Source organism: Typha latifolia, chromosome 4 (assembly GCF_019914945.1).
Source record: "Typha latifolia isolate L0001 chromosome 4, TyphaL0001v2, whole genome shotgun sequence".
Classification (NCBI taxonomy): domain Eukaryota; kingdom Viridiplantae; phylum Streptophyta; class Magnoliopsida; order Poales; family Typhaceae; genus Typha; species Typha latifolia.
The window spans coordinates 14,669,606-14,683,869 of NC_133089.1; the positions used below are offsets into that span (position 1 = coordinate 14,669,606).

The 14,264-nt window shown below is 38.8% G+C and overlaps 2 protein-coding genes across 4 annotated transcripts; one reads left to right on the forward strand and one right to left on the reverse strand.

The window, feature by feature from the left end:
• Positions 1 to 192: 192 nt before the first annotated feature.
• LOC140786693 (glutamate--tRNA ligase, chloroplastic/mitochondrial) lies at positions 193 to 6,150 on the reverse strand. 2 transcript variants are annotated; one of them, XM_073135307.1, is made up of 13 exons: positions 5,757 to 6,150; positions 4,754 to 4,872; positions 4,340 to 4,461; positions 3,949 to 4,131; positions 3,676 to 3,794; positions 3,519 to 3,567; positions 3,320 to 3,421; positions 3,071 to 3,173; positions 2,916 to 2,979; positions 2,334 to 2,448; positions 1,574 to 1,674; positions 1,117 to 1,273; positions 193 to 580 (listed from the first exon to the last, which is right to left on the reverse strand). In XM_073135307.1, exons 1-13 carry the CDS (start codon positions 6,002 to 6,004, stop codon positions 344 to 346), a joined length of 1,719 nt encoding a protein of 572 aa, XP_072991408.1. In that variant the 5' UTR covers positions 6,005 to 6,150; the 3' UTR covers positions 193 to 343. The 2 variants fall into 2 exon arrangements, with proteins under 2 accessions (XP_072991408.1, XP_072991409.1); XM_073135308.1 differs by lacking the exon at positions 5,757 to 6,150 and having other exon boundaries at positions 4,340 to 4,486.
• Positions 6,151 to 6,645: 495 nt separating this feature from the next.
• Positions 6,646 to 13,504, forward strand: LOC140787282 (uncharacterized). 2 transcript variants are annotated; one of them, XM_073136127.1, is made up of 9 exons: positions 6,646 to 7,113; positions 7,971 to 8,032; positions 8,301 to 8,415; positions 8,635 to 8,758; positions 9,641 to 9,721; positions 9,841 to 10,182; positions 10,298 to 10,464; positions 10,549 to 11,396; positions 11,695 to 13,504. In XM_073136127.1, exons 1-9 carry the CDS (start codon positions 6,773 to 6,775, stop codon positions 13,146 to 13,148), a joined length of 3,534 nt encoding a protein of 1,177 aa, XP_072992228.1. In that variant the 5' UTR covers positions 6,646 to 6,772; the 3' UTR covers positions 13,149 to 13,504. The 2 variants fall into 2 exon arrangements, with proteins under 2 accessions (XP_072992228.1, XP_072992229.1); XM_073136128.1 differs by having other exon boundaries at positions 6,945 to 7,087.
• Positions 13,505 to 14,264: the final 760 nt, after the last annotated feature.

Consider the following 14,264-nt stretch of genomic DNA (forward strand, 5'->3'; position numbering starts at 1 on the left):
TGGGACTCGACGTGTTGATATATACTCTATGGGTTCGACTGGAGAATTGGATCCAGTTTGGATTAACCTAGACACCGATAGGACATATGCTTGCGATTAATTGTTAAATCTCAACTCTTGATAGAGATTTTCTTATTCTTTTTTTTTTAAAAGAGAATAATGGTACAAGAACATCAGATGACCACAAGGAGATAATAAAGATATAACACAACTTTATAGATGACCACATGAATTACAAGTACATTGAGTGTTTAATCCTATCAAAAAAATAATGGTACAGTAGCTATGCTCTTCCAGTTTAAAAGCCTTTCACAAAATAAACTGACAAAAAAACTCAAAACACTTAATTAGTAGCAGTGGCAACAGGCTCAGGTTGTGCTTCTGAGTCCTTATTCAGTGCTTCCCAATCGACTTCTCTTAGAATTTTGATCCTCTCTTCCAAGGGTATGAAACCTGATTGCGGATTAACAGCTCCAGAGAGCCCTCCAGCTTTATGTATCAGGTGTATACTGCCTCCCATGTCTGGGCCATGGAGCTTTCCAGTGAGCAATACTCGAAGAGGCATGAAGAGAGATTTCCCCTGGCAAAACACAGTAAGGATGGGGTTTCAGCTAAGGAATCAAAGATATCAAAACACTCTGACTAATACCATAAAACATTGAGGAGACCTAGTATTGTCGTAAAATATATAAGACTTGCAGAAGGCCAATAAATAGGTTGAAAGTATAGGGCAATGGTATTCCAACTAATGGCAGCATTTTAAGGACACAAAAATATTGTTGTCTTACAATCTTAGTGGTCGCCGTAGATTGAGCTGCAATTCTTTTTTAGTATAACAGTAGGCAATTCTTTCTTAAAGTTGACAAGTAAAAGAACTGAAACTTTTCTGTTTACCATTGCTGTTACAACTCATACAGTCAAATTATTGCTTGTGGTATTATCTAACTGCTAAGTAAGCTGAAACAAATCCAGGATGTGCTAGTCTTAATGCTTCTTCCATGCAGGGAGAAAAAGAATTGCAATATTATTCTGAATTCAAAAAGGAAGAGAGAAAATCTAAACTATCACTGGCCTTACTGGAAAGAGTATTATGCTATGTTTCCTACTAACACTGACCTTACGCTTAAGCGCCTTGCCAAAGCCTTTCACCCACTTCTGCCAACCAGCATGACCTTCCTCCAGTGCTCCATGGAGTTCTCCACTTTCATAAGCAGAGATCAAACTTGCTGCTACCTCGGAAAGCTTATCTTGTACAACAGGTTTACCTTCTACACTGTAGATTACACATTACATCACTTATAAGCAGCAACTTGTAATTAAAAAGTAGTTTATCATTTCATCATGGAAAAGCAGCCATCTGAGATTGGGCTTAAGTTAAGACACAGTCTAAGTGTCTAACATGCCAAACCCAGATAGTTAAATCCACCAAGAATTAACATGCTTCACCGGGCAAACAAGCAGTTGCCACTATTCTGATTCCTCGGCAGGGTGAGATGCATTGCATAAAAGACGTATAAAGGATATCAATGACGAACTCGAGAGCAGTGCAGTGGTACCACAAGATTATATCTACCTGCTTAAAGTAGAGTGCAGTGGATAAGATAGCAAATTCGACAGGGCCATATCTGCTTCTGTTATCAAATCAATCCCATCCTTTAATAGTTCAGTTGCCTCCTGTACAATTGCATTGTATAGTGACTGTTAGTATTTGTTCCTCAGTTAACAGTTTAAGAAAATGAACTTGTAGAAACAATATGTAGGATGAGAGCGTCATTAAATGTGACAATAAGGACTGTGGCCAATGCACTGTGGTGCCGCGAGCTTGTCATGCAACAAGCTCTCAGTATTGGGGTTGAGGCTACATAAATCTTTTACTCCATGCTTCACAGACAACTTGCACTGCAGGGAAACTTGCGCATGTGGATGCCCATTTTTAAGAGTGATAGATTCAGAGCATTGGAGCCATCAATAAATCATTGGATAGCATACTCACATTCTAGATTGCTAGAACTTAAAGAGTCAGGACTGATACTTCTCAGATTGTCCAGTTTTGGCTAATACCAACTTTTTCTAAGGCCAAGATCACTTAATATTTTGATGCTCTTAGTTATAGCACCTTCTCAAATTTCATGACAGCTTGAAGCAGCAAGCCTTTCCTAATGCTTGGGATTGACTTCTTGTTCCTTCTTGTTTACTCTTACATATTCAATGTTTACTCTTACATAGTTGACATATAAACAATGTCACACATAATTGTGATTTCATAGCACTTGTAAGACCACAGAATATAAATAAAATATAGAAAAACTCAAATGAAAAGAGTAATTTTCAACCTCAACAAAAGTTCCTTCAGTTTCCAGGAGAATGCCAGCACACTTCCACCTATCTCCAAATATTTTGATCAGCTCTTCTGAGGGAAGGGATCTTAAATGTTGCCCATTCATCCATCTGATACAATACATGAATCGTGTCACGAGAGCAAATTTCACATTTTTTTTGTCAAAGAAATGAAAAGGGACTTGATTTCTCTAAAATTTAACAGCACTAACTAGTGAGCTAGCACAGAGTGAGAGATAGAAGGGACAAAGGGGAGAAGAGACAGGGGCAGATGGGGGAGGTAGGGAAAGGGAGAGAGACGATACAGATTCAACCATTCAAACAACACTGATAAAGAAACGGATCCAAAATAACAAATGAAGCTGAAAAATTGCCACAAGAACTGAGCATGCAGAACCATGCTGCAACATGTCATCAATGCTATTAAACTGGCATATTTCCCCAGAAATGAGGAAATGACTAGATGCAAGTGCTGTTGGTACAAACCAAGCCATTCTATATATCAACAATGTAAAGTCTTTCTCAACATACAATTAATTGATAAAAGGGAAACCTGACCAGACAATTCTCATATTCACCTTAGTTTTGTTGAATCAAAGATGGCCCCACTTTTATTGACACGACTTATTGAGAACTTCTCGACTGCTCAAAAGAAGAGCACATCTTAGTAAATTACCCCAAACAACAACAAACAAATAACAGCAGAGTAATATAAGCAATCAAGAAAACTAACCAAGCTGATCAATGGTGAAAAATTCATTTTCTGTACCATCACCCCAACCCAAGAGTGCAAGGTAGTTCACCATTGCCTGAGGAAGATATCCCATCTCCCTGAACTGCCAAAAGAAAAGAAATAAGTTGTAAGAAACCAATATAACAGAGGGAGAGGTTCATATAGTATGAAAAAAAAAATAATAATAATAAAGATTTTCAGTAGCTTAATTTGGTTATGAAACTGTTCCTCAAAGGTTCAATAGACTACCTGTCCCACTGAAGTTGCACCATGTCGTTTTGACAGTTTACTTCTATCTGGAGCAAGGATTAGAGAAACGTGTGCAAAGGAAGGCATCACAAAACCAAGTGCCTGCATGAAAACATTGATGATCACACAGTTGCCAATTTTCTATAAATCTAACATAAGACAAACTGCAAAGGAGGGTCAAAGAGAAGAGAAAATTTACTTTGTAAATAAGTGCCTGTCTCAAGGTGTTTGGCAAATGCTCCTCAGCTCTGGCATATAAACAAGCATAAAGAAAACCACAACATCAGACCCATTATATGTCAAAATTCAAACTTACCTAAGGATGAGAGATCATCCAGTACATGAAAATATCTTACCTAATAACATGGGATATATGCATGGTAGCATCATCAACAGTGACACAGAAATTGTACACAGGTTGGCCATTGCTTCTCATAATGACAAAATCACCAAGTGTATCTAAGCCCCAACTGACCTTCACGAAACTATCAAATGGATCAGAATTGAATACTACAATAAGAAAACAGATTTCACGAATGGAAAAGGAATGATACCATTATCATAACCGTGCCAGAAAGATCATTGAGTACTTTTAAAGTTTTAATCATTCAAACTAATGAAGAGCTTACCTCTCCACGAATAAGGTCACTGATTTTAAGTGACCCTTCCTTTGGCACACGGAAACGGTATGTATAAGGTGTGCCTTTCGCCAACTCCTCCTCTACTTCCCGATCTGAGGCAGTTGCCCATTTCCCCGTATATATGGGAGGCAGCTGCATCTGCTTAGCAGTTTCTTTCATTTGTTCCAGTTCCTAGCAAGAATAACAATTCATGAGGAAAATGAAACTTCATCAACTAATATGAATTCCCTACGAAGAATTAGTTCTTTTTTCCTTTGACACATTCAAGTAGATGAGAAAAAGATACCCTATGAAGAATATCAGCAAAAGATACCCAACTAGACTTCATAATGCCACACCAACCCAAAGAGGAAAAATGAATAGTCATATAGTAAATTACCTCATTAGAGCAAAAACAACGATAAACAGCACCAGTATCCAACAATTTATCAGCATATTGTTTGTACAGGGAGTTCCTTTCAGATTGTCGGTAAGGACCATAATCTCCACCAACTTCTGGCCCTGAAGATTTACATGATACTTTCATCTTTACCATATGCAACACAAAAGATTTCAGTCATAGTCTAGTAGACACAAGTCTGAGAGCTAATAAAGATGAAAGATAAGATAAAAGCACATCTTGTTAATGAAACTGCAACAATGGATCTAGAAGAACAAATTGTAACCTAGGAAACAACAGCTACACAAACCAACTGCAATATCTTAATCTCACTTTTGCAATCTTAATGTCATTTCAGCTTGTATAAAAAAAAAACTCAATTATATGGCATATGGGTGATTTATAAATATTCACCTTCATCCCAATCAAGACCAAGCCAAGACAGATCATTCAACATTGCTTCCTCCGACTTCTTAGTAGATCTCTCCAGGTCAGTATCTTCAATTCGAAGTAGAAATTTCCCACCTTTGGACCTATAAGTGATATATTCATCACAAAAAAAATTGCTAAAGTAAAACAGTTTCCTAATAAACCAAAATCTACATATTGAGGAGATGTGAGTTGCACGAGATTGAGGAAGCCATAAATTTCACAGAATAATTTAATACAGAACTTTAGATACGACAAGTAACATATTAGCACCACATTACAATATACATTTAGAATGTCTGTTGCTATTCCAGATTTATTATATAAAACTTTACCTTTCCTTCTTGCGTGATCTGTTGGCGGATATCTCAAAAAGAGTCATATCTGGAAGAAATTTCTGTTGATGGATATGACCAAAAAACAGCAGTATATATATATTTCTTTTCTTTTCTTTTTGATTGATTAACTACAATTTAGGAAGCAAGGAACACAACTCATTTCCCATTTAAGAAGCAAGGAATGAGATGAGACATGCCCTTAAGAAAAGCTCTTTCCTTTAATGCTAACGGGCTGTTGATAGAATACCATGGAACTTTTTCGCTTTGATCGATTGAGATATATTCTGCCTAGCATATATTTTATGACATGACCCTTGTTATGTAGAAAGACAAGGACTTTTGAACACTTGCAAGCAAATGGTCAATAGGGTCGAAAAAAATATTGCTTGATGATATAGCAGATGGATTTATTAGTATACTGTTGATCAAGTAATCTAACATCCGCGAACGCATTCATCACAGACGCTGGCCCAAAAGAAATTGACCTTAAGAATTCTTCGCACAGAATCCGACCATGAAACGCCAAATTCACAAGATTTAAAGATGACAAAGCAGTAGATGAATTGTTTTTGACTCGAGGAACCCCAGATCTAAACTTCAGAGACCAAAATCTTTACAGCTGATGAAAGAAACGAAGGCCAAAGTCGAACCTGGCGAACAAGTAGTTGAAAAGAGCCGTCCTCGCTCCACCAACGTGCAGATTCCCCGTGGGCGACGGAGCGAACCGGACACGAACCTCGCCGTCCACCGGGCCAGTGGCCGAGGAGGCAGATATGGAGAAATTCCTCCGACGAAGGGAGAGGTACGGCTTTGACGCGAGGTTTGAGCGCAAGAATTGAGGCGGGAGCTCAGGTAAAACCCTAATTCGCAGCCAAGGCGACGCCATGAGACTCACCATTTCCTTCTCGGCGGAAGCTTTCCTCGGTCGAGTTGGAACGAAGATGATAGACTGCTATCGTGAGTAATTTATAGCAGGGTCCCGTTTTTGGTGTTCGCCGCTCCGTGACCTACCGATCAAGATCAGACGACTGCCGTTTAATCATTGAGGCCTGGACTGTTTAGAAATCTACGAGATAATTAAGATCAAAATTAAATACTAGATAATTTATAAATTATAGATAAATTAAAATAATAATAATTAAATCTAATAGTAAATAGACGTTTATAATTTGAGAAATAGATTATGATAGATACGAAATAACATTTTTACATTGCTATAAAGTTGTAATTCTATGCGCAGAAAGTTTATTAATTGATGGTTGGAGCCTTTTTAAAATTTTAATTTGAGTTTTTAAAAAAATTTACTCCACAGACGAAACTAATAATTCCGTTATCTCTCTCAAAAAATAAAATAAAATAAGCAGTCCACTAATATTTTTTATTTACATAAAAGCCCCTTTCCTATCCCAATTCATATATCACTCTCCCAAGTCCCACATCTCTAGTCCCACATCTCAATCTATAAGGTTAATAACGTCGTTTGCATAAAACCCCTCCGGTTATTCCAATTTTCACGTAATGTCCCAACCCCGGTGCTTCCATCATTGATTAATCCCACATTCCCACCTCCCTCCGCCCTCCCTCTCGTCTCGCGTCGTCCCTCTTCGTCTTCCTCCTCCTCGCTAGGGTTTCCGAGATCTCCTCGACCTCGAGCCCTCTCAGAGCCATGGAGGACTACCCCGAGGAGCTCCGGACCCCGCCGGTCTCCCTCGTGTCCGTCGTCGGATGCCCGGAGCTCCACCAGACGATCTCCGCCTTCCTCCACTCCGAACAGCCGCCGATTAACACTCTGGCTCTGCCGGACTTCTCCAAGATCTCAATTCTCGCGAGGAAGCAGAAGGATCCCTTGGCTTCCTCTTCGCCGGCGGCCGGGATCTTGAAGAGGGACTGGCTCTTGAAGCACCGGACTAGGGTTCCGGCCGTCGTTGCTGCCTTCTTTAGGTCGGATCACGTCAGCGGCGATCCCGCGCAGTGGCTACAGGTCTGCACCGATCTTGAGAACCTAAAGTACGGATCCCTTCCCCTTCACATTCGTCCTGCATTTCTTAAAATCAACGTTATTGTGTTTGAATTTTGACCATAGTTCTGATCTAGTTGCGCTGTGGCATTGGTTGAAATGCCATTGAACTAGAATGTAGAAAAAATGTTACATGATTAAATATCTGGTGCCTGGGTAGTTTATAATGATCTAATTATTTTTATGAAATAACTTCCATTTTCCCTCATAGCTTCACCTTCTGTAGATAAAGCAACTGTATAGAAACTGCTATCAACTTCCTAGTGCATCTCCTTACAGGTTCCACTTTCTGGGTCTCATGATGTGCATTTCTCTTATTAAGGAGAAAAAGTAGTCCATAGGAAAATGAAGGCAGACATTTGAAAGTACTTCCATAGACAAAAAAGAAAAAGAAAAAGATTGAATGCAGAACCAGTCGGAAATTTATATTGACATTCTTGGCCTAGAAATATAAGGTAGTATAGGAATGGTCCAGGAAGAATAAGTTAGTGGTTATGATCAAATGCAATAAAGAAGAGTCTCTGTTATTAATTTGTGCTTTCTCATGCGCAGAATCAACTAAAGTATTGTGCCATGCACCATAATGTTAATTCAGAGAAGTATAGGCATTTGAATCATAGGCCAACATATATACGACCACTGGAAAAATTGCTTTTCTGTGTGTTGAGTTTTACCTCTTACCTGAAATATTTTCTTATAGGTCATCCTATTCTGCACTTGTGGTCCTTATTTCAGAATGACATTTAATGTCACCATCTTTCTTGGATGGGCACTTTCAGTTCTTTACTGTCAAATTGACCCCTGCCATCTTAGTTACACTAATTAATTTGATGCATTTTGTGGACAGATCTGTGCTGTATGGTAGAAGCACCAAATTAGTGGTTGTCCTTGTGCAATCTCAATTTAGCGGTAAGTACTGTGGTAGAATTTAAGGAGCTTATTCATTATTCTTGTGGATTATTAGCCATTAAGACGATAGGAAATGTTATCTCTTTATACTTTTCATTGTAGTATATAGAAATTCCAAAGTTTATCCTGTCTCCGCATATTGCAATATAGTTTAATTTAATTAGGTGATGTATATTATGCTCATGCACTGAAACTGTTTCATAGTTTAACATGTCATTACCCATGGTATAAAATATAAGGATAACAAGGATTGCAATGTTCTATGCAGATGAACTGAGTGAAGACCTAATGATTGCTTTGAGAAAACGTGCAGAGATAGATTCGAAGTACCTTGTTGTGTTAACTAAAAATGATGAATCCGAATTAAGGCAATCACTCAGCAGGTATAGTAGTGGAAGATATATACATTAATTGCCGTTCGCAGTTTATTAGTATCATTCAATCAGATCGAATCAGACCGCAGGCATCTTCTGCAAGAGTTATGAGTAAAAAAACAAAGAAGAATTCATTAAGCTGATTCCAAATTGTGAAAATAAGATTATTTGATATATTGTAGCAACTTCCCCGTGGTTCATTTATCTCTTTTTATGAACATTATGCAGATTGGCTAGCATATTTGCAGAATTGTGTATGACATATTATAAAGAGGAAGGGCGAAAGATAAGATCCCGCATCGAGAAGAAGGGCTTTACTTCTGTTGAATTGACTATCCGCTACTGCTTTAAGGCAAGAACCTTTCCTTTTCATTTGAAGCCTATAAAATGTAATTATATATTCCATTTTCCAAGATCACCAGATATGTGGTTCTTAAGTTTATTATAAACCTTCATGTGGCAACTTCTATTCGTTTTGTCATTGGAAATGCTATATATAAACCATTTTGGAATGCTATTGATGGGTAAGAATCCTTATTTGTTTAGTGTTTATTTTGGAAGTTATAGTTTATCTGATTTCTATCTAGTTTTTCTCCTTCCTGGAGTTGACTATTTTTTCTGAGAATTAGAAGAGGAGAACGAGTTGAACTACTGGTAATATAAGATTTCAGATCAGCATATCAACTCTTGATGAGGAAAATTGGAGTTTTTTCTAAGACTTCTTATTTAGTTACTTAGGTGGTATGCTAAATCTAGGGTTTCTAGGAAAATATCAACTTTGCTGATGTTGTAGTCCTTTCTATTTTGTTTAAGAGTAAGGAAATGACCTGTTTCTTAGCCCCCATAACAGTCTATTTGGAAACTTCCTTCTGAAAAGAATGATGTATTCCTTTTCTCCCGAGGAAGTTAATATGTATATCACAAAGCCCCATGCAACATTCCATTTTTCTCATACTGCAGTTCTGTGCCAGGCGGGGTGGTTGACAACTACGCAAATATATAATATATATATATATATAGCATTAACATCAGATTTGTTCTGTTTCATGATCCATTGTGAACACTATTAAATGGTAATATTTCTGTGAATGATAACATTTTACATGCCCACGACTTTTATTATCTCCGTGGTCTTCAGATGTTGTCACTGGAAGGAACATAATGAATTTTCTTAGTGAAGGTTCTAATAGCATGAAATTCCAGATGTTACCATCTTGTGAACTCTGTTATTCAGGTGGCCATTTACGCGGAGTTTAGAAGGGATTGGATAGAAGCATTGAAGTTCTATGAGGATGGGTTTCGTGCTTTGCTTGAGGTGCATTCCCTCTTTCATTACTGTATCAATAAGATACTTACATGCATGTTTTATATCTATGTAATTCTTACAGCTTTATCTTTCATCTTACCAAGTATCTTTCACACTCAATTGTTCAGACTATCAGAACATCAACGAGATTGCCACCAATCCAACACCTGGTTGAGATAAAATCTGTGGCTGAGCAACTACACTTTAAAATATCCACATTGTTTCTTCATGGTGGAAAAATAGTAGAAGCAATTGCCTGGTTCCATAAACACATTAGAAGCTATGAACAGCTAGTTGGTGAACCTCTAGTTGCTTTTCTTCACTGGGAATGGTTCAGTAGGCAATTCCTTGTTTTTGCGGAATTACTAGAGACAAGCTCAGCAGCTATTCCAAGCACACTTTCTTCTCATTTTGGCACATCGGATAACCCTCTGACTGAGTGGGAATTTCAACCAGCTTACTACTATCAGGTGACACTCGAGTTTTCATTATTATCCTATGTACATGATGACGTGTCTGGAGATCAGTTTGATATTTTTTCCTGTGGAACTTTTCTTATTGCTCTTACTTTCTCTCCGTTGTCAGTTAGCAGCAAATTACTTGAGAGAGAAGAGAGACTGCTTAGATCTTGCATTGTCAACAAAGGAGCGAGCAAATAAAATTGGCAGCATTCCAGAGTCTGTAATTCCCTCTATATATGTTGGTCAATCTGCTCGATTGTTTGAGCAGGGTGATACAGTCGCAGTGCTTCAGTAAGTAGTTTCTAGTAGTGGTCCCGGATGTTCATGATCTCAGTTCTTTCAAATACTGACATTTTTAGTGACCTTGCATTGCAGTCTTTCAGATGAAGAATACATGAGCTATGCTCTTGCAGAAGCAGGAAGATTTCAAGATTCATATGAGATCATTGCTCTATATAAAAAATCTTGTGAATTATTCAACAGCCACAGCGCATCAAGGATGGCTTGTTTCTGCAACAGTAGAATGGCTAAAGAGTATTATGTGGCTGAGGATTTTAGTACTGCAAAGAAGCTCTTTGATGATGTTGCTGCTCTATATCGTCAAGAGGGGTGGGCTACTTTGCTTTGGGAAAGCTTGGGTTATTTACAAGAGTGCTCAAGGAAACTTGGTTCTGCGAAAGATTTCATAGAAAATTCTCTTGAAATGTCGGCATTGCCTATTTTATCTGGTAATGATATACTGGGAGCCTCAGATAGTAAAAATGAATATGGGCCTGCTGGTCCGCCTATCCTTTCTAGAAGAGAGTCAATACAAGAGGAAGTTTTTGACCTAATAAAGAAAGAAAATAAGCTAGAAGCAGCCGATAGTGGTTCAAATCTCCATTTGACAGAAGACCAGCTCGTTTGTCTTGATATTGATTTGATAAGTCCCATGAGGATGGTACTTCTTGCATCTGTGGCATTTCATGATCAAACTGTCAGGCCAGGCTCACCTGCACTGATCACTGTATCACTTCTGTCACAGCTACCCTGTCCGTTTGAGATTGATCTGTTGGAAGTCCAGTTCAACCAGCCTATGTGTAATTTCAAAATTTTCAATTCCCAGGAAGATCTTTCCACATTGAAGTCTATTGTGGATGATCAAGGTGCGCAGCTAGAGAGTGCTCCATCACTGACATTGTTGACTAACAAGTGGCTGCGGTTGACATTTGCAGTTAGATCAGGTAAACTTTAGATTCCTTTTTTTTATATGTTTGGAGGAAATGCTTACTCCTGTAGAAATGTTGCCTACTCAATGCTGCCACCTCTCTGGCCGACCACCAAATATCATCAACCTGTCTGAGTGTAATTGTTGGACTTCTCTGGTTATTGGTCAGTTTGTTTTCTTTGGCTCCAGAAGATGGCGACATCTTATAGAGTGGCAGTTACCTTCGTAAACAAGTTTTTGGTGATTAGTGTGATCAATATGGTTATTATCTTTTTTAGTTTATCCTCTTATAGTGTGTATGCATGCCTATGCAGGACAGAGTGGAAAGCTTGACTGCTTGTCAGTGACTGCTAAAATAGGAAATTATTTCATGATCTGTTGCCGAGCTGAAAGCCCTGCTGCTATGGAAGATCTGCCACTATGGAAATTTGAGGATCGGCTGGAAACCTCTCCAATGAAAGACCCTGGACTTTCCCTTTTGGGGCAGAAGTTTATCCAGGTTGAAGAGCCAGAGCCTCAAGTTGATCTCATCCTAACTTCTTCTGGCCCCGCATTAGTTGGAGAAATCTTCATTGTTCCTGTCACAGTATTGTCAACAGGTCATGCAGTCCATTCTGGCGAACTGAAGATTAATCTTGTGGATGCAAGAGGAGGAGGCCTACTGATGAGTCCAAGGGAAGCAGAGCAGTTTGACAGTCATCATGTTGAGCTTCTTAGCATTTCAGGGTTACCAGAGGAAGAACCACAAACTGATCTCGACAACATTAGGAAAATTCAATATTCCTTTGGAGTTGTCTCTGTTCCAGTTATTGAAATAGGTAAATCATGGTCTTGCAGATTAGAAATCAAATGGCACAGACCGAAGTCTGTCATGCTATATGTTTCACTTGGTTACTCACCAAGTTCCACCGAGGCTACGCAAAGAGTTAATGTACACAGGAGCTTGCAAATTGAAGGGAAGATCCCTATTAACATTAGCCACCGATTTATGATTCCTTTTCGGCGAGAACCCCTGCTACTCTCTAAGGTGAAATCACTGCCTGGTCATGATCAAATGGAGCCTCTTGCTTTCAATGAAACAAGCATCCTCATAGTGGGCGCTAGAAATTGCACTGAGGTGCCTTTGCGATTAATATCAATATCTATCGAACAAGAGGATGAGTCAGATGACAGGACTTTCTGCTCTGTGCGACAGATTGTAGGGATTTCTGCCAAACATGCCCTTCTGGCTCCTGGTGAAGAATATAAAGGGGCTTTCTCGGTCACACCACAGGTTGATTATCCTATTCTTGGGATAGGCACAATTAGTCTGAGCTGGCTGCGAGATTCAAGTCTTGGTGGAGAGCATGACTCTGGTGCTCTGACAAAACATAAGTTGCCTGATGTACACGTTGAGAAGCCACCACTAGTTGTGAGTATTGAGTGCCCTCCACATGCTATTCTTGGTGTCCCTTTCTCGTTCTATGTAAAGATCCGAAACTCAACAAGCTTGCTTCAGGAAATCAAGTATGCCATCGATGACTCTCAAAGTTTTGTGTTTTCTGGGCCACATGATGATGCTGCTTTTATTCTGCCAAAAACTGAGCATCTTATTAGTTACAAGCTTGTTCCATTGAGTTCAGGGTCCCAACAGTTGCCAAGGATCACCATAACTTCAATGAGATACTCAGCTGCATTGAGCCCCTCCATTGCAGCTGCAACAGTCTTTGTATATCCTACTGAGCGTAAATTTACAGCAGAAGGGAGCAAATCTGAAACCATTGCCTGAGCAAAATCATATTTAATTTATATGCTACTTCCCAAAGACAGTCTGATGAGGCTTAGCCTGCATATTGGAAGTCCCCAATTTTCAAAGTACCAGAATAGTGATTACAGATTTCACAGTGACATAGCTCAAGCCAATGGTTTGAAAGGAGCTCGTTATATCTCACAAGTTTTTTGTTGTTATTTTTTGTGATTTTGAAGTCCGTTTTGATTATAGCTTCATTGTAATCTAGTCATCATGGGACAGCTATTGGTTTTTCTTGGGCAGTTGTATCCTACAATAAACAGCATTTATGCTAGTTACCTGCATTGTATACGAGATTAGAATAGAGGAGTTATGGCTACCAAGTTCATTTTTCAGCTTTTGTTTGAGGTTATCTTTATCTTGTGAATTAGAAGTTGCTGCCGATAGTAGAGTTCTGACTTCAGCACTGGGGGAACATATGCTGTATACTCTTAAGTTCATGCATGCTTTAAATTATCTACATGACTGCAAATATTGCTTTCTTTTTCACCAGAAATCACCACTGGATGTACTTGGTTCCTTTCATCAAGTTCATAATTGTTTTGTTTTCTTTTTATATCGCTGTGAGGAGGATAATGTCTTGTCTCATTTTGTAGAAACTTTTAACTGCTCTTGGTGCTGCAAAAGTTGATGCTTATTATGTTACCCATGGTGTGCTCCTAAGCAATCAATGGAGCAGTTTGTACAAGTTAATTCTGGTAAGCACTTACTTCCACTGTCTGCTTTGTTCCTTCCCCATTGTTACTTGACCATGTTCCTCTCAGATGGATAGGGGAAACTAATTTGCTTACTGCTGGCTCAGATTCCTGCTTGCTTCCTAATGAAGGCCATGGCAAAGAAGGCTCCATTTGAGGTATCGAGATTTGCCGATGCCATATGGCAGATGCCTTGCAAATCTAAACTCTTAACTGTAGACTTTTCTTTCGAGTACATATGAGGACCAAGATTCTTCAAAGAGCAGGTAAGTTTCGAGTCAGTTTCTACAAAGTTTTGAACATCTTCTCTTTTTGGTTAAAGTGGCTTATTCCTTTTCGACTCTTGTTTTTGTTATTAAATCTCGACTTGTTGACTTTCACTTTTGAACCCATCTCTTGC

Coding starts and splice junctions, on each gene's coding strand:
- LOC140786693 (XM_073135307.1), bottom strand. CDS start 6,004: ATGGTGAGTCTCATGGCGTCGCCTTGGCTGCGAATTAGGGTTTTACCT. Junction 3,795..3,948: donor GTGACCTTATTCGTGGAGAG/GTAAGCTCTTCA, acceptor AGTTTCGTGAAG/GTCAGTTGGGGCTTAGATAC. Junction 2,980..3,070: donor TTTCACCATTGATCAGCTTG/GTTAGTTTTCTT, acceptor TCTTTTGAGCAG/TCGAGAAGTTCTCAATAAGT.
- LOC140787282 (XM_073136127.1), top strand. CDS start 6,773: ATGGAGGACTACCCCGAGGAGCTCCGGACCCCGCCGGTCTCCCTCGTG. Junction 7,114..7,970: donor ACCGATCTTGAGAACCTAAA/GTACGGATCCCT, acceptor TTTTGTGGACAG/ATCTGTGCTGTATGGTAGAA. Junction 10,183..10,297: donor AACCAGCTTACTACTATCAG/GTGACACTCGAG, acceptor CTCCGTTGTCAG/TTAGCAGCAAATTACTTGAG.